The sequence below is a fragment of the Ammospiza nelsoni genome, chromosome 6, assembly GCF_027579445.1.
Source record: "Ammospiza nelsoni isolate bAmmNel1 chromosome 6, bAmmNel1.pri, whole genome shotgun sequence".
Lineage (NCBI taxonomy): Eukaryota > Metazoa > Chordata > Aves > Passeriformes > Passerellidae > Ammospiza > Ammospiza nelsoni.
In genome coordinates, this window is record NC_080638.1 from 7,701,774 (window position 1) to 7,725,548 (window position 23,775).

The 23,775-nt window shown below is 34.9% G+C and overlaps 1 protein-coding gene across 1 annotated transcript in view; it reads left to right on the top strand.

Annotated features, from left to right (window-relative positions):
- LUZP2 (leucine zipper protein 2) overlaps positions 1-23,567 on the top strand; it is an 88,943-nt gene extending 65,376 nt beyond the window's left edge. The window contains exons 8-13 of the mRNA XM_059474298.1: positions 734-796; positions 5,863-5,937; positions 6,971-7,138; positions 18,756-18,848; positions 22,321-22,398; positions 22,935-23,567. Of these exons, the coding sequence (XP_059330281.1) occupies positions 734-796; positions 5,863-5,937; positions 6,971-7,138; positions 18,756-18,848; positions 22,321-22,398; positions 22,935-23,039 (582 nt within the window). The 3' untranslated portion in view covers positions 23,040-23,567. The remainder of the gene's footprint in view (positions 1-733; positions 797-5,862; positions 5,938-6,970; positions 7,139-18,755; positions 18,849-22,320; positions 22,399-22,934) is intronic.
- The last annotated feature ends 208 nt before the right edge of the window (positions 23,568-23,775 follow it).

The window sequence follows — 23,775 nt, forward strand, 5'->3', positions numbered from 1 at the left end:
CCTTGTTGCCTGCTTGCATCAGTGGGAGCGTGCTTGTGATCCTGCACAGCTCTGGCATGGCTGGATTTCCTTCTCCAAGAAGCCTTGGAAAGAGGAAGGCAGAGGGGGGCAAATGTTGGGGTTTCCAGGACACATGCCAGGGCAATACTACCAGACTGTATTTTAGACACCTGTGTTTAATGGTAATTTTATCTGTCTGACTCTACTAAGAGTAATTTTACCATTAAACCTGTGTTTAATGGTAATTTTATCTATATGACTCTTTACTAAGAGATCCTCCCTCTCCCTTGAAGCACAGAAAATCCACAAAATAACCAGATTTTATCACAGAGAGTTGCAGGTCATGCACATGCTTTTGACCTGCACTGAATGTATTTTGTATTTTTATGACTCTTAATTTCATCACAGGCTTCATATTTAGCAAATGAGTTACACCTTAATTGTAACTCTCAGATTCCTCTGCAGCCTGTTTGGATACCTTGTATATCACAGAAACTGTGTATTTTATCAAACACAGCTCTCAGAATAATTCAAATTGGTGAACATTTTCTCATTGGTTTTTAGGTGATGTGGAATATATTCCATAGCTCAATTAATTGTATTGTCCAGGTCAGAGGACAGTGCTATTTAAATCTGATCTAGGTTCTGCTGTTCTCACAGTTTACAATGTTTGTTTAATATTTAAAATTAAAAAAAAAAAAACAAAACCTGATTTGATTATCCTCACTTTCAGTCAAAAAAGATTCAAGCCCAGCTGAAAGAGCTTCGTTATGGGAAAAAGGATTTGATTTTTAAGGTAAGTTGTATTTCACTATAGCTAGCTAAAGTATTAGGGTTAATATAGCATTGGAGTGAGGTAGGAATATGATAGCTGCCTTTATTATTACAGTTCTAAGTTTGTTCTGAAAAGAGCTCAAAATACCAAGACAGACTTAACACCATAATGCATTTTCAGAAATATATCTATGGGTTTGTGCTCACAAAAAGCAAAATTCTAGGTTACTGGTGGTGAATAAAACCTGTTTCCCTATTCCATACATTCTGTAACATGTCTTTAATCTTTTAACTGAATGATGTAAAAATATTCTACAGATGCTTCTTGTTTTTCCTTTAATTAGCACTCCTCCATGGCAAAGTCAAATATTGTTAACATTTAAAGCAAATCTCTGTGTTTATGATAAGCTTGAGCAATGTAATGTTCCTTAGGTCTGAAGATTTAAGAAAAATCTGTTGCTTAAACAATCTAAAAGAATAGTCTGTTCTAGCTTGCACATTTTAAAAATGAATAAAACATTTTAGAATGAAGGAGGGGAAGACAAGACATAAAGACACTGCTGAAGGGCATCGAGTCCTTGTTAACACAGGGAGAAGTTAATCCCTGTTAAAAGGAAGAGGAGAGAGATGCAGGTCACCTGGCTGAAGGCTCTTAATGGTCCTTTTATATATTCCCAGCATAAAGATGGAGATGAAGCAGTCATCTTCACCTAGAATTACTTACAAAGTCATTCTTGTTAATATGAGTTCCATATTGTCTCCTGGAAGTGTTTAACTCCCTCTGCTGTGTGTCTATTGTATATACACAGTGCTGTAAATAGGTGAATACAGAGTAATGTAGGCCATTTAAAAGACAGTGTGATTTCTGTGGGTTTTTTTGCTTTTTTTTTCTTTTTTTTTTTTTTTATGCATAGGTTTAGTCCAAAGTTCTTCAGGGACATTTATTTCTGGTCTCCAAAAGACCAAAACCAGGGAAACAGATTTAGAGACAAAGATTAGGTATGTTATAGATCTAGGTGTTTAAATTTTAACACCACCTGGCATTAACAAAAGTTAGTTACAGATCTTTCTTCAAATTCAGTATAATGGAGAGCTTGAGCAGAGGTAAAGATCGAAAATTCTAATCTTGCCTTGCTGTGAAAGTTTGTTTTCTTTGGCTGAAGCACAGGATTGCTCAGCGCTATTACCTACTTGTTACAGCCCATATTGTAACCCAGGACCCTGCCAGATCAGAGAGAGGCTGCTAGGTTGGGGCAAGAACAGCTGATGTTTCATTTCTAATTGCTTTGATACTGGGAACATAACAGATTTAATGTTAGCACTGCTGTTGTGGCTGTTTTATGACGCTGTTACTCTCTCTCATAAATGGGATGGATAGTCCTCCTGTCGGCACAGCACGAATGTTTGGGATAAAATCCTGGCTGCTAGCTTCTTTCACATTGCTGGACTTTTACCTTTTCCCCTTCCACTCCCTTCCCGTCCCACTAAACTTTATTTTCTGTGTGGCTTACTGAGGGTTTCAGGGAAGTCTGCTCTCCATAGAGATCTGAGCATTGCAAGGTCCTTGGAGCAGTTCACCACAAGGATGAATCTGCAGGCTATTCCATTTCTAAAGGGCATGAGGGAAAGCTGCAGTTCATGTCCATCTAAAGAATGCTTTCTCTGAAGGTATCAATTCTGAAGATATGTGTGAAATTAATAGGGAGGGATTGCTTGATTTTTATTTTACATAATAGACTTCTTATCAAGAAGCTATTTCTTAAATTCTGGTACCTATTACTGTCAATGGCTCTGGTCTGAGCTAGACCTCTGGGGATTAAGTGGGAGAGGAAAAGGAATGGGAAAAAGGCAGTTTTCTCCTTAACATTACAATGAATTGGTAGATGATATCTTCTTTATCAAATCTTACTGACACTTCTTATGTTTTCAAAGTGTTTTAAAATCCACCTGATTAATTAGGGAGCATATATTTGTGTATGTTTATATTTTTAAACTCTCTTTATGTGATCTAAAGCCATGGAACAGATAAGTAATGAGCATCACAAAAATTAAATCATGCACCCAAGGTTATAGAGCTTGTCAGTATCTCTACAGAGAATATAATTTGAGTTTCTATCTCTTTTTCACATTTTAGTCCCTTAAAGCATGCAGCACGTTATCCTTAAAGAACTGACCCAAGTTGAAATTTGCTTTGTATTATAATGAGAAAACCAAGAAGTTATTAATAAATTGCCACTGAATGTTCTTAATTTTATCTCTGCCTCTGTAAGTAGATACTTAATAGTTCTGAATGACACTACTGAGTTGCGATAATTTAAATTATCATCCTTAAACCCCTGATTCAGTGAAGTACTTCTAAGTTTAAGTGCTCTTCTAGATTGAGGTCTGAATTTATTTCAGACTTCTTCTTATTTCTTTTATTTCTTACTTCTCTTCTTCTTCAGACTTCTTTTATTTCTTACTTCTCCTTCATTAACTGTCTTCCCATTTTTAGGCTATATTTTCCTGGAAGAAGTCTCATGTTTTACTAAAATAGGAAAGAATTAAAAATAGTTTGAGTTTTTGTCCATGAAATCCAAATGTGTATATATGATGGTAGTAAGATATGAATAAAAATAAATCCAACTATGATTTCCAATGTCAGTTTGTACAAGTACCTTGTGTTACTGAAATTCCTCTTGTAAGTGTGAAAGGTGACCATGCTTCATTGGTATGGTTTGAGTGTATCTTTCTTTGTTTTTTTCTAAGGCTTGTGCTACAGATTCAGACATACTTGATCTACCACTTCATCTCTTTTCCCTTTTGTTCAAATTCTAAGACAAAATATCTTGATAGGCAGTTCTAGAAAAACAAGAAAAAGTTCAAATGTGAGTAGCAACTAACAGCACCTGGCCTAACAATGTATTTAATCTTAGTTCCATGGTAGTTCATTTAGGCTCCCTAACAAAATCCTAGATTGCAGCAGCAGTGGAACTGTTGAAATATGAATTTAGCCTTGAGAGAAAAAAGCTTTCAGGAAAAAAAAAAATCAGATTATTCTGCAGATTTGGTACTGAGATGTAAATAACTGTCACTACTTTCAAGTGAATAGTTCATCAAAACGCGTTTTTAATGCCAGAATGTTATTCTTACCTGGTATCAGTTGAGTTGATATCACTGAGCCTTTTGCTCAGTATTCTGTGAAATGAAATAAATATACATGAATGTTACAGAAAATTTTAGTCCATCAACCATAGGACAGTTATATGAAAAATGAGATTAAGTCTTGGTAAATGAAGCATTCAGAAAACATTCATTAATATATTTGAAACCTGTTCTTTGGATGAGTAACTTTTCACCATAAACCACAAATCTTTTCCTGTATGTGAACTAGAGCTATTCTTTGTCACAGAAAATATCTATTAAAGAACTTAAGTACTGTTCCTCCAACTTGATTTTTGATGTGGAAGCAGTTTCATTGAGTTCCATGTGTTTATAGCACCAGACATTCCCTGAAAGGAAGAAGACAGAGTCACTTCTAGCCAGCACTGCCTGATTTCTGTCACCTACCCAGGCTTTCAGATGCCTGTGTAATTAATGCATTTATTGAAGGGAGCCAGACACCCCCTAATTCATAACTGCAGCTCTGGTTTTCCAGTGATTGAAGCTGTAACACTGATGGTGCTGAAGGAAGGAGTTGCCTTGTTGTGTGAGCCTCACCATCTTCCATCTGACTCTAACTCCTCAGCAGTGCTCACTGTCACAGGTGCCAGCCTAGCCTCACGTTTGTCATTTGTTGTTTTGTGTCATTCCCTTTTTAGTGGCAATTGAAATCATAGTGTTTCAAATCTTGATTCTCTTTGATTGAGAATGTATTAATTTGTATAGCTGTAGTGAAAAATTTAATAAGTAACAATATAAAAATGTTAATGATGCAAGAAATTTCTTGGTCTAGCTCTATGAGAAGTGTCTGTACATCACACAGAGTCAATGTTCAGTCTTTCAGACATTGTCTGTGGCCATGTTTATTGTGAGTGATATTGAATCCCATATTTAGGAAAAAATCCAAGAAATTACTGAATTCTAGCAATTTATCATATCTTAGTAATTTTGCAAACTGAAATGGGAATTTTATCCAATTATTCTGCATGTACAAAATGTATACTCACCTAATCAGAATTTCAGAGAGAAAAGATAAATGGCTACTCCATTGTCCTTCTCTATGGCTGCCTTTTCAAACAGGGAAAACAATGACTAGGCTGGGTTTTTCTGCAGGTACAACAGGAAAAGAATCCTTAGTCCTTTTGGTTGCATAGTAATGTGTTATTAATGACAAGGCTGAGAACTGCAGGCATCTGCTTCCCTGAAACAGAAAATTCTTGCAGAGAATGTATTTCCTTCAAGTGAACAGGCTGGGTTTACACACCTCCTAAGGAAAGAGAGAGAAAATATTTGTCTTTATTTACTGAACATTTAAAAGCATCTTCTGAACCCCTGCACTCCATGTATGACATATACATTATATGGAGCCTGATCCTGACTTCAAACACAAGTCTCCCAAAATGCTTTCCTGCTATGTAGCTGCACAGTTAGCTATTCTTGTGAATTTTCCTTTTACATTTCCAGGAAAAGACATGGAGAAAAAAAATATGGAGTTACCTCCCTATATACTAGTAGATAGTATAATTTCATAAGGTGTCTGCAAGCAAGAATGCTTGGGTGTTTTCTGATTTGTCTGTTGATGTCCAAGTAGCTTAATGTTGGCATCTCAATGTTTAAAACTACAAAATAATGTTCAAATTGCACTCAGAAGTCAGAAAAATGAACAAAATTATTAAAAGACATTTTAATACCTTTCCAGAAGGATATTATGGCATAATATTAAATTTTTTATAGTATGGAATTAATTTTGCTATTGACATTGAATTATTATAAACTTGCATTCACATCAATGGAGCACATTTGACCATATTTTTTTTTTTTTTTCCCTCAGGAGAAACAAATCTGACCCAACCCACATATATTACTTGTAAAATTTCTGTTCTTTGCTCTCTCACATGAAAAAATGCATTGGAGATTGCATCAGTTTCTTGTTCTTGATTCCCACAGGCACAACAGCTAACAGATCTGGAGCAAAAGCTATCAGTTGCAAAAGACAAATTGGAAAACGCAGCCCTTGACAAAGTAAGAAATGTCATGTAATGTAAGAGTGTTTACCTGTGTCAGCTGGGGATGTTTTCATGTAATTTGACAAAAACAAATGAAAGCCATGCAGTTGTTTAGATGCATACTAATTGTACCTGAGAGTGGTGCTACTGAAATCAGTGGAACTAATTATGATGCATGAAGTGAAGTACATCTGCAAAGTTATTTAAGAAGAGGATGGTCAAATTAGGAAAAAAAAATGTGGCCCAAAAATATTTTGCACTGATTTTTAGTAGATTTAGATATTTATTGAACTATAGTTTGTGCTGACAGTGGACTTAGTGTCTGTCATAGGTTTATTTACCTGTAATCTGTGCAAGATTATAGAGAACTTTGTCAAATTACATCCCTGGTTCCAATAGTGTTTCCTTCACCTGTGCTTTCATGATGTTCATTTATAGATCTCCTATCAGCAAAGTCAATATTGAATTATGCTATGCACAGGATGGAAACAGATTTACTTGTTCTTCTTTTACCTTTGGATTGGCAAAATTGGAATGGCTGTGGCCAAGGCAGAATGTCCACTGGATGGCAGGATTAAGGAATGAGAGGATGAGAAATGATCCAGAAAAATTTCTGGATGAGAGGAGAGTGATTTCAGATGGGTGCAATCTGCGGGAAGCACTAAGGGCATATCAGACTAGATTGACTGAGTCCATATCATCATGCAAAATTAGGCAGTCTGCTACCTCTGCCCATTTATCCATAACAAATGGGGATTTATGTTGGCTGTGCAGTCACTGACTTGAAAAGTTAGAATTAAAGACATGTGACATTGAAAAGAAGCATGCTAGTATCTTCTGCTGCCAGTTAGAAATTAAAGGGTCCCTGAGTCAAATGTGTCTAATTTAACCTAATCACATAAAAATCCTGCTTTGAGCAGTCTTAATTCCTTCCATCAGTAAGAAAAAGCAGCAGCTACTCCTGTTTGTTTTAATAGAGGTGGAGAAAGTAAGCCATTGTGTTCATCACAGCACATCCTAGAGACGTGATGGTTTCCTGTTTTGCCCAGGAGTCCCAGCTGAAGGCCCTGAAGGAGACTGTGCAGCTCTGCCTGTCCTCTGTTCTGCGCCACCAGCCTCCCACCGTGAGCCTGATCCCTCCCAAGCCAGCTGGGAAGCTGACTGCTTCCTCCAGCACAAAGGGCTCCAAAATCCCCTCTCAGGTGACAGGCACCAAGGTATGATCTCACTCTTGGCTGGGGTGTTATTTGAACATCTTTGAAAGTTTGTCCTGTAGGACCATCAAACTGAAACCAAGGAGGGTTTCAAATTCATTGGAAGATAACGACAAATTTTGAGGATCATTCTAGGACTGTTTCTGATGTCAATAAGTTGGTTCTGTAGTTGGGAAGCAGATACATTTTAATGAGTAACAAAGTTCTGTCACTTGGTAAATAGATAATGTCTGCATGACAAATCTACACTGAAGATGGATTTGCATTTAAAATAAATGAGGGTGCTGATTCATAGGATCCTTTACTGTCAGCCCTGAAAGTGAGTTTGTGGTAATACAGCACTAAGCAGTAATATGGGATTGCTTATCATGGCTTCTTTCAGTGGAAAAAAACATTATATCAAAACCATAAAATAATCTGGGACACCCAAATCAAAATTGCCGAAATGGATCAATGAACTTGACAATAGGGAATATTCCAGTCTTGCAAGATGAAAAGGGCAGTTTCAGAGAAAGCATGAGGAAAGAAAAAGATGAAAACTGGTTTGACTCAATAAATTCAAACATTATAGTACAGTCAGGATTCACACTGATTAACAACTGTCCTGGTAATTTTCATCTCCAGTGTTGCATTTTGCTCCTGAATTCAACTGATTGAATAGATAGATCTAGAAGAAGTCTGTCATTTCAGTGAAAAGGAAGTTGTACAGAAGAATGACTGAAGGACACTTCAATGTCCTCCTTTCAGTACAAAACTGGAATAAAAATAGGAATTGCTAACTCAGAGCCATTTGCAATTTATATATGGCAGCTGTTGGTATTTACTGTTAGTGCATAGGCTAAAGCCAAAATTAGTAATCTTTCTATGTGTAATTAAAGTACAATTTCAGAAAGCAGAATATAATTATAAAACTGGATATCACATCACTACGCTTAAAATTATGATTGCTGGTTTATTAATAACTGGTTTGCAGGAAGAAACCATCATTCCCAAAAATTATTACCTGTGGGGAAAAAAGCACTGTATGAATTATTAGCAGCAGCACGTGGGTATGATAGTGTCCATTTAGATTAAGCTCCCTGGGTCTGTGTTCTGCAGGATGGCAGACTTTTCTTTTGTAGGTGGTGCAAGCTGAGCAGCACTCTGGGATCTCAGGAGCCTGTTGTTCCTCATTAATGTGGCTGTAGAATTGTTTATCTTGCTGTTACTGTCCTTTTCTTCAGGCTGGAAGTGTTCATGCCTCTGTCATGAGAGAAGTGCTGAAGGATAAGGGCCAGCTAGAGAATTTGTATCTGTTTAATATTGGTCTAGGGTCAGAGCCTTTGGAGAATTTGGGGTCTCCTTGGTGTTACACATAGGGACATGAGAATACAGAATAAAGATTAGAATTAGATTTTTGATATTTGACTGAAATACAGAGAACTCCTGTCGCCCCGATTTTTTTAAGATTTTCTAAGCCTTCTGATGTTTACATTCTTGTAACGAACTTTCTCGTGCACTTTATGTAAATAACTCATTGTTTTGCATTCTATTATGGAGGAGGAGAAATTTAATGGACTGTTGGTTTGTCCAGTGTCATTGGAGAGGTGCCACTGTCACCCTCCAATCCACTTTTGGAAATTATAAATGTTGGAATCAGAAAATGAAAAGTCCCTTTTTACCTTGGAAAGAGCAGTGAGTCTGCGTTGTGTTGTTTTGTGTCCTATAGAGACAAACTCTTCCTTCTTTTTTTTTTTTTTCAATTATCATAATATATTTTGTGTTTAATGTACTTGGAAAAATGTGTCACTACTTCTGTGCTGTAGCCTTTGAGAAACCAGCCTCTAGTCCTCTGTATCCAGAAGTGCTTGAATAAGTTAATCTGCCTCCTAATGGGCAGTTCTCATATTTCTCTGCACTTGGCATGTGCCATGAAAATGTCTGAAAGAATAATGGTCTGCAGACCTCTTCTTCCACACATTGACACCTCATTATTAAAGATCTGTGTATTATCTGTGATTATAAAAATAATGAAATCTGCTACTATGAAAAAAGTTGTTAAAGAATCATAGTCACCCTCTGCAGTTGAGCTGTATAGGTGTTTTTTTATTATGACACCCTTTCTTATATATCTTCTCCTTGGCTTTTTTTTCCCTTTGACAAACACAAATTAACTCTTAAATAAAGATGCATAGCTCTCTATTTCCTTGTTATTAGATTTGCATAAATATTTTGGTACAGCAGGCTAGTATTTGGGAAGAATATAAATGTGTGTGATTAATTAAATGTGTTATCATACATAAAAGTGGGAACTTAAGATGGGCAGCACTTACACATCTTGTCATGTCTGAGAAGCAGCACTTTCACCTTCAGGCAACAAATGATAATTTTTCTGGTAAATATCTTAAAATTGTTGTCTTCCAGCCTAAAAATTACTTTCTAAAATGGCAAACTTAGTTTAAACCCATGGAAGGATAAATCATAGAGTGTATGATAGCTGTACCATGTGGGGGCATTTATCCCTGGGATGGGGTTGCTTCCTCATTTAAAAAAAAAGTTCCAAATAAGTAGGTTGTATATTTGTATTCATCATTGGTAATTGTGACACCTGAGAGTTTGTTACAGATATTAAGCAAAAGAACCTGGTGTAGAAAGGATAACTAGGAAAGAAAGTTGCCACATTTCTTGAAAAGAAAGTACTTGGGCATTTTGTTTTTTCTAGAGAATATGATATGCAAAAGAATAAATTAGGTTTAAAAACGTGTGCAAAGCAGGGCATTATTAAGTGCCTGGATTGGTGCAAAATAAAGTTGTTGTTCTAGATAGTTCATTAATCTGGAAAATTGTGTAGTAATGAGAAATTATTACACTTAAATCAAGGAAAAGTCATCTTAAAGTGATCAAAAGCAGTATAAGTCTGAGGTCTGCTTTTTGACCTGTCTTCAATAAACGAATATTTGCAGAATAAGAATATAAAACACAGAATTTACCATGTTAATTGGCACTAATATTTCAGTTCCAAGCCATTTTGCCTGTCATGTACCTGTCACAACACAACACTGGTGCCAAAAGTACACAGTGACAAATGGATTTAGGGCTCTGTGCATACAAGCTCAGTGACACAACTAAAATCAAGCATAACCAGAAGGCAGATCATTAATCCTTAACCATGAGAGTTTTATCTTTCTGTGTTTTTATATTTTCCTAATGCAAAAACATTGTTCCATGTATTCCCCAAATTAATTTCTTGTTTATAAACACCCAAAATACACTGCAGGCTTTGTGTATTTTGTGAGCTGCACTATTCTAAGAGTGAAAATGCACTTGAATTTCAAACAGCAAACAATAGCACCCATTCCCATATTGTACATAGCATAGGTTGAAAGACAACCTGTGATGCCACATCAGATTCCTTGTATCAATGGAGAAAATACAGGCTGAATGCAATGGGGCTTGATGATTCCAAAGGTCTTTTCCAACCTAGTTAATTCTGTGATTCAGTAATTCTGTAATTCGGGTTATTATTTGAAAATAGTTGTATGCTCACAGTTGGGGGTAAAAATAACATGTGACCTCATAACTTTATCAGAAGGAAAATCTAACTGGCACAAAATATTATATATGTGGTTTTATATTAGATATATAATATAAAAAACATCTAGATATGGTTTGGTGGTGGTTTGACTTGATCTTAGAGGTCCTTTCCTACTCAGTTTTCCTGTGTTTCTGTCTGTGGCCAGCTGTAAGTGACCAGCTGGAGCATTGAGGGCAGTGTGTGGGTTTGTGCTCCATTTGGAGTCAGCTGCTGGTTCCTCAGAACTTACCAACTTCTGTTGCCTCCAACTTTACTTCTGCCTCAGTTAATGATATCCCCAAAGCCTGCAGTTTCAGTGACCTGTAGATCATTGTGTTTGACCAGGGGATTAGAAATCTGTAATTAAAAAGAACGAAAAGGCAATAAGTGAATGTAGAGTCAGACACGTTCTATACTGTGCAGTAATGACATGCAATCATAGAAGCCTTTCCTAATGCATATACATTAGAAGACTAAAATGGCATTGAAAAATGATGCCATCGATTGTTTTAGGATTTAATTTCCAAGAGAAAGGATTACATGTCTCCTATGATACTTACCTCAAAAATGTCAGGTACTGGGAGTGTCTGTAAGGCTAATGGAGAAAGAATTTTGTTTTTAAATGGATAGAAGTTGATTTAATTCCAAATGCATGCATAGCGTGACTTATTTATTTATGTAAGTCTCTCCTATTCTAGTTTTCATAGCTGCCTTTGGGCTAATGGAGTTTTATTCTCATTATGATCATCTAGATGGCAGCTATAATCCTGTATTAATGTTAATGGTGGTTCACTAGGTTATGGCAACTCCTGCTCATATCTTTTATTTCTGAAATTTACATTAGATTATGTTTTTGCTGTTGCCTTATTGCACAGAACTTTTCCTACAGCCCTTTTTCTTCTGTTCCTAATTTTTAATAAAATTTTAATACATGCTGGAAAAATGTTTAACATCAGAGACCATGAAATTGAAACCTAAAGCTCTTTGGGTTTATTACTTACTCTACAGAAGTCTTCATTATTTGTACATTATATTGATAGTAAATTAGCTTTAGAGGGCTTTTTTTTTCTTCAGCTGAATACAATCAAGGGAAATGGAAATAAGTACCTGGTATCTCTTATTTAGTCTGTAAAAGCCCACCCCAACACACACATACACACAATTTCCATTTCCTTCAAGTTTTAGTGGCATGATCTTTATCTTAATTTCATTAACTATTCGACCTCACTCCTCTTTGTTGCAGAGTGTAAGTGTAGCCCATTACCCCAGGGTTCAACTCTGAAATTAGCAATGTGCTAATGGGTTAAAGAGGTAACTGTTAATTGTTTATTGCTGCGCGTTCTGTGGCTGTTAACTGCAGATCTGTTTGCCTGTAAATGAAAATTATTCTATATTCTCACTCCAAATATCCTTTTTTAATTAACTATTTACCTCACAGATGTTTCAATAAAGTCTCCCATAATCTGTTACATATGTCTCAAAATACTGTGGATTACTGCTTGATAGTGGTTGAAAAGGTATACGTATATACAAAATTTAAATTTCTCAAGAAATGTTTTACATAACATCAATATCCAGATTGTTAGGGATGGTGAATGGTCTCACATGGAGCTGTGGATTAGCATTTACAGCATACATCCATCCAGTTTACCTAATTTTGCTTCAGTCTAAAGCCAGGACCCCAGACTGGAGCAGCCTCAAGCTTGCTGTGATGCTCAGCACATTTCTGGACAAGCTTTTGCTCTATCAGGAACAGACAAGATCTTGCCCTTAATTACTTTTCAGATGTTATTATTTTAGATAGATCTTTCCTCACCTACTCACATCAAGTGATTTTTTTTAAAGTTTCTGGGTTTTTTTTTCTTTTGCCGGGTGACAGCGGGGATGATGGATAAAATGTGCACTATTTCTAATTTTAGTTGAAGTTGCATTTAGCAGAAAAATAGTAATTTATTTTTCATCTTGTGACTTTCCTAGGTGATGTGTTTGTTACATGTTCTGTTAAAAAATATGTGCATGTGAGCAATGACAGTAAGACTGAATTTATGTGTCTTTGCAATTGCACATTAGTAACCCCATTTCCTTTTTTTGTGTTTAATATTAGCAATTTTTTCTATGGATATTCTGCGTAAATGAACACAGAAAATGTGCAGAGGAGCTAACAGATCATTTTTAAGTGGTTTACAAAATAGAATGTAATTTTGAAAGTACTCCCAAGGGAATTTTGCTAACCACAGATATATTGAAGATTTATTTGAAAATTATTAATGCATGTATCCTTTATAAAATATATATTATTAATCTTACAAAGTTTGCCTTGATATGTGTATAGGCAGCCAAGTGGGAAACATTGGAGAAAGTTAAAATTGTTTCATGTTAAAGCAGTTAAGATCCTTTTCTTTGACTTGAGCAAAGATGTGGTTTGGAAAATATTTGTAAAGAAACTATTCATTGAGCATTTTGGCCATTATTAGGAATTTTCTAGTAAGTTGATTAGAAGTATTGCATTGAATCATAAGGCATAAGAATTGAGGAATGAACTAGTGATTAACTCCAAGCCATTTAAGTTCAGTTTAGCCCTGAGCAATGTAAAATACTACTTACTGCCTTACACCTGGAATCCCATCATCTTCCAAAATGGTAAATCTCCCCCTTTTTCTACATTTATTATTTTATGCTAGAACAATAATAGATAAAATACAACATAAAAAATAATAAATTAAATGTCATTTAGTATGAAGGAATTTGCTCTCATATAATAGAAAAGCAGACATTCATTTGCAACAAAAAACTTCTAACATTAAGTGTATTTTGGTTCAAATCCTTGAAAGTCAAAAGAGAGCCTTTTTCTCTCATATCTTTTGAAAGACAATAGTCCATATCTCTGTTGGTGGAACTGTTGTCATGTTATTATATTGCCAGGTAATTTTTTATAAGTGCAACTGTTTAGAAGGGACTTAAATAAACAGGTCTGAAAAACGCCAATCACTTGTTCTTAAAATTTTAAAAGTTTAATAATAATAAAGTGGTTATAAAAATAGCAATATAGTTAGAGTAATAATAATTTGGACAATTTGGATTAGGACAATATGAGACAATAAAAACGAAGAGTTATGGACAGTCCAGGTACCTTTTCGGGCAAAATAAGCCTGAAAAAGGACCCACATTAACAGAGGATTAACCCTTAAAAGCAACAGCCTGTTGCATATTCATACACCTCATCCATGATGCATAAATTCCATTCAAACACAGGATTCTGTCTGGGCAGTGTCAGCTTCTTCCTCTGAATCCTGATGGCATCTTCAGGGCTGAGCAAGGCAGGAAGAAGTTCATTTCTTCTGATAATGGAGCAATAAATTCTCTTTCTCTGAAAGATTCAGGTGTCCTGTGGCTGCTGTCTCACTGCGAGTCCTTTCTTTAAAAAAAGTATCTTACATAGCACAGTTTCTATTTTAACATTTTTATAACCTAAAACTATATTTAACACACTACTTAAGAGAATTAGTACAGCATCACTTTCTAACACAACACATATAATATTCATTTCAATATTTGCCAAAAGCCAATCATAAAATAGGCATTTTTCACACAGGCAAGTAGAAGGATTTTTTTTAAAAGTTTCCTTTACCAGACTTAAATCAATAAAAAGCCTCTTTTCAAGCAGAATTGTGGAAGAAAAGTCAATCCTCAAAAGGAAAAGCCCTTTTCCAAGTGACCCCATTTATGGAGTTCAGGTCATGGTTCAGAAGGGTTCCAGATTCACCAAGCTGCTCTTCCTGGGGTCTGTACCTCGTCCAGGATTGAGCATCTTTGGCTTTGTCTTCCTGGAAACAGAGATGTTCATGTCTGTAACTTGAATAGCTGTTTCATTCATTTGGGAAGGCTGTAATTGCCTGTGAATATATTCTGGTGTGGTGGGTATTATTGCTGCTCTGAGTGTCAGTAATGTAACACAGTGTTCATTACCCCGTGGATAATTGATTTTTCCGTTATGATGGCTGTAGGAAATGAAGAGTGTTGTTGAGTGAATGTGTTTATTTGGTGGTTTCAGTTTCTTAAGTATTATAACATCAACCTCCCACACGCAGCTGAAGATGCCAAGTATCTTAATAGTTATAGAAAAGAAAGTTCCTTTCCCTACATGAAGGGTGCCTCTTTTAACACTTCAGGAGTGGTGGAAAAATGAAGCAATATGTGTATTTATACATGTAGTTTATATATACATATATTTGCAAGAGCATATACCCATATCTCTAGCAATCCTTGAGCTTTGCCTCTAAAAAGTACTAGGTATTTGAACTTGCCCACTCTAAAACTAAAAATGATCTAAAAATGTAGCTATTAATAAGGGAATTTGAAATTACAGGATTAAATATAATCTAAGTAATTGACTTATAAAAACTTAATAACAAGTTTTTTTTAATCTAGTAATAATATTTATTATATGCTTGAGTATTCAACAAAATGGTATGTTTTCAAACCTGATTCTATTTCAAACCTAATTCTATTTTCTTTGTGTTTTAGCTACAGATAAATTTTAAAAAGACATCTAGAGTTACTGCTAAGCAAATGATTATTAGAAGAAATCTGAAATGATCCATATAAAATGAGCTAACTTTATTCTGGCATTAGACATAAGTGTTCATAGGCAAGCCACTAAAAAAAGGTTTGCTTTCTACCTTCACTCTCTGATGCCAGAATTTGGAATCCCTGATAGTTGTTTTATGCTCTGGATTTTTAATGTCATCATACACATTAAGGACAAAAGAAACCCCTGTGGACATCTTGTCTCACCCGGCATAATATTTGCCACAAAAATTATCTATACAATTTTTGATGTATGCACCTTGAAAGTTTATTCTACCATTTTACCACTTGTATAAAAACTCCTAGATAATGCTTTCACGACCTCAGTGGCAGAAATTCAGCAAAAAAGGAGCTATAAATGTGCAGACCTTTCCTATTTTCCATGCTGATACCCAGTGTAACAGAAGTCCAGATTTTGCCTGTTAGTACATGGACATTCATTATGGAAAAAGAAACAAATGGAAGAAAAATGACTAGGTAACTGAAATCCAGTCAGCTAGACAGAATTCTAACCATCCCTTATTCACTATTAACCTTAAGCATATTTTGGATTTTAGATATTAAAGAGCTGAACAGATAAAATTTTACAGGACAGTAAATTTCCTTAGGGAATAATTTATCATCTGATACTGTATCATCATTGCTGACTACTCTTAGTGCCGCCTGACTTTGCTGTCCACCCCATTACTATCTATTATTTAAACAGGTGAGTCAAGCTCTTTCCAAACACATGGAATGATGCAGTTTTTATGTTTTACAGCCTGCATAGAAATTTCTTTCCCTGTCAAGCCAATATATCACCACTGAATTCAGTGCAGCCCTGGCAAATTACGCACTGGCATGTAATCCAGGCAACAGCCAAAAACATTGAAGAAAAAGGACACATCAAGTGTCAAGCCAAAAAACACAGCCAGAGTTACTAGGAAAAATGGGATTAAAGAAACAGTGTTGAAATAAACACCTTAGTAAACACTATGTCCAACAGCTGCCTCTTTCTCTTGTAAACCCTGCCAGCTGTTTATAATGAAAATTGTCACTATCTTAATGAAATCTGAGTTTAGACTGCCTTTCACTTTTCATATTTACCAGAGGAATCATTAAGCACAGAATCAAGAACAAGGGAAGGGTTTGAAAGCTAGAGATATTAAAACTTGAGGTATTCTGATTATAGTCCTACATTTTTATTTCATTTTCCTCATTCATTTAAGATTTTATAATGACAACTACTTGCTTAATATTTCACTAATCACTTAAGGGGTCCTAGGAGTACTATGCCTATATATATATTTTGTTGAATGGCTTTTAAAAAATAGTATTTATGGGAATACAAATATAGATTTTGAGGTTTTATAATAGGATCTAAAATTTCTGCACCCATCTTTAAACATCTGTGAAGTACCTAAAAGATTTTTGCCTAAATACCTTCAGTTTCTTTACTTCCTTTTACAGTGAAGCTACATTTAGTTCATGATATGTTCATTTAAGACTTAGAATTTTTATGTGTCACCTCTCCCATATTTTAGCTCCTGATGTGAAGTCTATATGTGTTTAAATATATACATTCTGTTTCTTCTTGAAAACACAAAATTTCTTCTTCAACTCCTTGGCATAAATTTTGTCATGTAGGAATGTCTGTAACTGAAATTTCAGTCACCAGGTGAAATTAAAATTATTCTGGCTTCAAATAGGATGCTTATTCTGCATTTTAATTGCAAGATCTTTACTCCTGGTCTAAATGAAAGGTATTTTTTATTATTATTCATTGTTTCCCAGATCTATGACCAGTTAAGTGCAATTAGAATGAGAAATACCAATGGTTACCTGTATGTTTTTAGGATTCTTACTATCTTTACATATCTGTACTGATTTTTGTATTATTTTCTTTCTGATCAAATAGTCTGGCTTTGAATTAGCACTGAAATTTCACAACAATCTGTTTTGCTTTGCTTCTATATAGCAGTTTCTCTGTGCTTGTACAGCAAACAGCAATGACTCTCACACAGCATGAAGAAAATCTGTCCCTCTACCAACAACAAACCTGTCATGAATTTTTGGACACAGCTATTAATTTTAGGAAGAAAAATTAATAAGAGGAAAGTTATTCAGTCATTTCACTAACACCAATATTTTGAAACTGTTTTAAGCAATGAATGTTAGATTAGAGATGCCTCTTCCCTGGGTCAGAATTTTCTTAGCTGCTCATTGAATCCAACAGAGAAAAGCAGAAAAATGTGTTTTCAAATAAACATATTGTATATGTGTATATATATATAGAGAGAGAGAGAGAGAAATAGATAGATAAATAGATAGATAGACAGACAGACATTCCTCACCATTTCCAGTTGTGAATGTAACACAATAGTTTGGACTGTCACAATAGCAATAGTTGTATCTCTGAATCATGAGACATTTGGGAGGAAAAAAGTGTGATTTTTGTGCTTCCATGCTTTATCTTCCTTCATATTTCTGTCAGGCTATGGCAGAACATCCCCTAGAAAATCACAAGGGTAGACAGAAAAGTTTAAAGTCTAACTCCCACTGCAGATCAAGTGGAAGGAAAAAGTGAAAAATTGTCACAAACGCATGATTTTTAAGATTAAACTAGCCTCTGTAGAGTTGCATAAAATTGTTTCTGTGTGAATTTAGAGGCAAAAATAGCAGAAGCACATTGCCTAGCTTTTTTAAATAGGTATTGACTTGCATAAAATCCTGTTGAAAGGCAGTAAAAGCATTACATAAATACCAGCAGCAATTTAACTTGGCCAAGGTGACCCTTCAGCTGCAGACAATTATACTGTGCCTAGATATTTGCAGTATATTTAGTGTACTGTATCACCATGCTAATCTTGGATCTAGCCTGTGTCCAGATACATCATTTAGAGATTAAAATGTATTTATTATTTATTGAAGAAGTTTTGGTGCTTGGTTTATTTTTTTTTTCTCAACTCTTTTTTTTTTTCCCAAATGGAAGGAGGTCTAGAGAAATGTAAAATACTAATGGGATAGATATCATAGCTTATGATGCAAACATAATACAAATGAAAGTCCAGGTTGTCTAGGTTTATCCTGCTGCTATACAGTTTGTATTGTACAAATGATGTGCAACCTGTGTTTTGCAGTTGGATATTTATTCATTTCTTAAATTTTATTACAGTGTATTTCTAAAGTTTTTCTATTCCTATGCAGAATGTAAACCACAGTTTACTTGCCATCTTGATTGTTATTTATTCCATTTTTTATTTTATTCTAGATGTGTAAAGTCTCAGGAAGCCAAAGATTTATTCATTCATTTTTCATGTTCAAGGCCTGAATAAGACTTGTTTGTTTGGAGATGAAATTATTTCTATATTTTGCCATAAGATTCTTAAATTTGACGGACCTCTTGGTTTTTCATTGTTATCCTGAATTTTCAGATCTAGCTTATTTGAAATTTTATCACAATTATAATAATTTTTTAAATTATTATTTTATATTTTTCAGGTCTGGCAAAATGTCTCAGCAGAGAAAGAGAATTTCCATGTGGCCTCAAAAAAGGAAGAAAATCAAAGCACCCAGGAGTGCGATTCTCAAGACGTAAGATTAGCTCACCTCAAAAATAAGGCCTAATCTAGGTTGGATGAAAGCATGAATGCTTTAGGTGACTGTCAGTGGCACTTTTCCTACTCAGGATGGCAGATATATTAATTTATACACCCACTGTGTTCTGTATCAAAGTGCTGAGGAGCAAATGCTCTTTGCTGCCAATCTGTGCGTATATATTATCAAGGTTTCTGTTCAAAACTGCCTAATGGAACTGGTAGAGCTGTTGCAGGAAGAGCAGTGGTGGAAAGTGGTGCCATTTGATGTTTCACCATTTCAAAACTTTATTTGTTCCTGGGTGAAGTGTTGCCTGCATTATAGTGAGATCCAAACCCCTTGTTTACATATCATTATTTTTAATACTAATTTATTTATTTCTAATAATCAGGCACAGCCTTCACAGATGCTTTGTTTAACAAGGCAAAGCCTTTGGGGAGATGCAAGACATGACAGCATAGTAATTGAAAGGCTGTGATATCGTTCACTGCCAGTCTAGAAAAGCTGTAAGCTGTGTTTTTCTTGTGATAGTTCTGACAGAAAACTAAATCTGGTGCTTTTACTGAGACAATACACTCAGTCAAACAGCTCTTCACAGAAATCTCAAATGCATGGATTGTGGCTGTAATTATAAAGATACAAATAGAACAGGAAAAAAAAAAACCCAGAAAAAATGAGCGAGACAAATTTTGTTGTGAGAGTCTACTCTGACTGCTGAGGATTTTCTGCTCAATAGTTCAAAAAGTATAGTGATACTCTGACTAATTTGCAGGTGAAATATATAAATATATAAATATATAAATATATATATATATATATAAAAATATTCAATATATATTGAATATATTGTTAGATATTGAGATAAAACAAAATCCTGTGGAGGTAACTGAGTAATTTGCTGTTAAGTGATCATGACAGTGTGAAGAAAATTCTGGGAAAAAAAGCTTACATAATTTGGTATACAATATATATTTTTTAAAATTATACAGTATCCATTTATCACAAAGGTGTTAAAAGTTTGTTCAGTTATAGGTTACCTCCCTTCTGCCACATCCTCCACAGAACAAGGAGAAATTACATAACCATAAGAGTGCTTACTTTGCTGTTGCACATTTCTTAATATCTAAAGGTAAAGGAAACTTCAGTTGTTAATAAAATTTGAAGGAGGGGAAGAAAAGCATGTAAAATTATGAAATTGGAGTGAACTCTGTTTAGATTATGACTAGAGGTTAGTTATTCCTCAGAAAAGTTGTGTAAGGCTTGATGAAATGTAGAGTACTTTTAGTAGAGGCTGATCTTTAGCTGAGGGACACAAAGATACATGTGTTTATTTGTATGTTGTTTATATATGCATTTATATATACACATAAAAGCACATAGATACACACATGGGGGTGTGTGTATGTATGTGTTTATATATAAGCCTGAGGTCTTATGTGGATGGCATTCAGTTTGGGTTCTGTTAAACCCAGTCCTGTGTCTGTCTGTCTGTTTAACACCTCATCCATGGGCACTGGTTACAATCCTGGCTGTTGAGCTGTTGTTCTTCAGTCTGTAATTTGTTTGGTAGTGATACACAATGATTCCCAGTGACAAGGAGTCAGTAATTAATATGTTGTGCTTTAACATCATAAAGACATTGTTAAGAAAAAGTCCCTACCGTCTTTCCCCAACATATGGTGTGCTACTAAAAAGAAAAGATCTCTGAGTGAACAAATATGAAATACTACAGACATAAGTCTTTATTGCTCTTTTCCTATCAAGATAGCCTTTTTTACCTGGTCTGTGAAAAGAGTATGCAAGACTACTCACTCAAAAAGCATTGTTTTATCATTTGCTGTTATTTCCTCTAAAGCAGACCTGATTTTTTTTTTTCTTCCTTTGCATATGTCTCAAGAAGTTGACCTTTAGCTTTATTAATGCAATTCATATTTTTTGCTTCCTATCTCCTATAAACTGTCTTGGTGAAATAGGTTACCTGATTTCATGTTCTAGTATGTACAGTCAGAGAAAATTCTGGATATGTAAATTATCGTATTTATTTCTATCCTCTTCATTACACATTTTGCAATACTATTGATTGTTTGACCTATACTATCTTCTGTCCTCAAGGTGCACAACCAGAAGTCACCTAAATCCTCATTTTTTCTGAAGATGATTCAGCATGAAATATCTTTTTTGAATCTAGATTAAGAGTAAATAATTTAAATGGAATTTTTGACAGGACCACACTTATAGTTTTAAAGTATTAAAAGTCTACTAAAAATTGCTACTCTGTCATCTGACTTTTTAGTCTTTATCTAAGACATAAACCACATGTTTTATTTGATTTTTTTGTCATAAAAGGAGTAGGTGCTTTATCAATATACTTTATTTTAATCAATACTGCCTTGATTATTCCCTGTATGAATCCAAATTTTATTTGCTACTGTCTAGAGTGGGAAAATCTGAAAAAGAGTTCCCCACATCAAATCCGTCTGCATCATTTCAGAGGCTGACTTCAGTAGCTTAAACATTACTAAACCCCCCCACTGTTGCATTGGAAAGAGTCTTGATGACTTAAAACTTTATAAAAACCCTGTCATTTTCACTCCATTTAAATGTATCACTTTTAAGAGCAAAAAAAAAAAAAAGTAGAGAAATTGTAATATGAACTCCTTTTAGAGTAATGAACAAGTATTATGAATATTTGACTATATTTCATGTTTCAACTCCTTTTCTTATGACATCCTTAATCCTACTCCTGAAGGGACTTTGATTTAAGTACAGTAGAATTTTCAGTGTTGAGTAAATCTCTGATTTCATATCTGGAGATCTCCCTGGTTCAAAAATCTACTTTGTAATTAATTTTATTTATGCTGTGCAACTCTGTTTTCCCAGATACTAAAAAGCATATTGGCAAAGAACATAACATTATTCCTTGAATAAAATGACAGCAATTAAAGCACCAAGATTTTTCACCTTGAGAGTCATCTAATTTCCCTATTCAGTGACTTTATATTTCTATTCAGTGACTTCTATATTTCTATTCAGGGATTATTATACCTTTGAGATCTAGAGTTTAGACAAGAGAATAGTAATAGAGAAGTTGTAACTGTAATGCTGATTTTCTACTGTTTGTTACTATTTCCTCACCCATAAAACACGCTTGTAGTTAATTTTCTGTTCCCTAGGACCACTTGTAGAAGTAAACTGCACTATTGGTGATGAGATTTAAGCATGAAGTAAAGAAGCTGGATGAGTATCTAGTTTCAAGCTGTCAAACTGGCTGTCACAAGACTTCAGCAATATTGTTGAAGACTATGACAGGGATGATGGGAGGCTGGGATAAGCTCAGCTATGAAAACTTTGTTCCATTGCATCAGCTAGGCTTAAAAGAAGACCCGGTGATTTTGGGTTTTTTTTTTTGGAAAACTGAATGTTTTTGGACAAAATACGAAGTAGTTATCTCTGCCATTTCTGTTGACAGGTTGCCAAGACATGTTTGGGGAATCGTGATGATTCAACATCTCGTTTGAAGGCGGCAGAAACAGGGACAAGCTTCCAGGTATTCCCTTTCAGAGCAATTGTGGGGTTTTACTAAAAGCTCTTGTGAAATGCAGTTACTTGAAGTATACTTACACATTCTTCACCAAGTTCTGCCTCAAAAGAGAAGACTACTTAGTTCAGACTTTGACTGCATCTGATTGCAGTTCATCTGTTCCAAATGTCTTCTGGCTGGTAACAATTTGCAAACTATTAAATATTTTAAGAGCTGGTAGTCAAATGAATTAGTAGTCAAATCACTTAATTTGATAGTGTGATGTCTATAGCCCTGGAAGCAGGAGTAGGAGAGATTTCCAAAATAATTAAATATTAAATACATATACGATTGGTATATATATATAATATGCAGTGATATGAAGCTGTATGCAGTAGACTCGTATGGTTTTGCACTGTGAAGGTTGTTAATTATGCTTTCTTTAATAGCGATCAGAACCCTTTTCTAGGGACAATTCCATTGCCATGGAATTTTAACACACTTTTTTTTATTTCTGCTTATGTATATATGTATTCTATACGCCATGGTTTTTACCTCTACAGAAGTTTCACAGCCCTCCATGGACTACACCTGAAGATAAAAAATCACCTGAGAAAAAGGAGAAAAAATACGAAGAATCAGTTAGTAAACCAGAAAAAAAACTCTAAATGCTACTAATCTACATTGAAAACTGCCAATCACTTCCATCCTCATGTTCTGTTAGCACAAAGGCATGAAATGTCCCAGGTTTCTAAAGCATGGATTTTTCACTATTTTATGAATGTCTGTAAATTAGTCTAGAACAGACCAATTAGTACCTTACAGCAATAATCCAAAATGGATGTTTGAAGAAATGCTTTGTAATGCAGTCCAGTTTTTGAATTCTTGTTCTACCTTATCAGTAATTGTATACTATAAATTACCTTCTTTGTAAACAACAGTCATCTCAAGTATACTTCTCAGATTGTTTTATTTCATGTAATTTTGTGGCAGATTAGGTTCTAATATTAAGGGGCAGTCAGTGTGTGTGGGGGGAAGATAGCTGTGTAACCATAATTGAAGTACAATCCTTAAGTGCAACTGTAAAAAGAGAACTGTGTGCGTGGGGCTCCATATATACTTACCTTTTAGTATTTCCATCTCAAATCTACTTACTTACACAATAAAATATGTTTATTTTGTTCTTTTTTTCCTGACTGCTATCTTGACTAGTCCATTTCTGAGCACTGAAAAGCTGACAGAATAGGAGTTTAAGGGATGGAGATAGAGAGCATCATTACTTTGGGGATTCAAGGCAAAAAATTTGCAGGTAGTACTGAGTCACAGTTTCCTAGCTTGGATGGCAGCCGTGGGAAGTCAGTTTCATCCCCTAGATTTGTGCTGATCTCAGCAGGATAAAATATA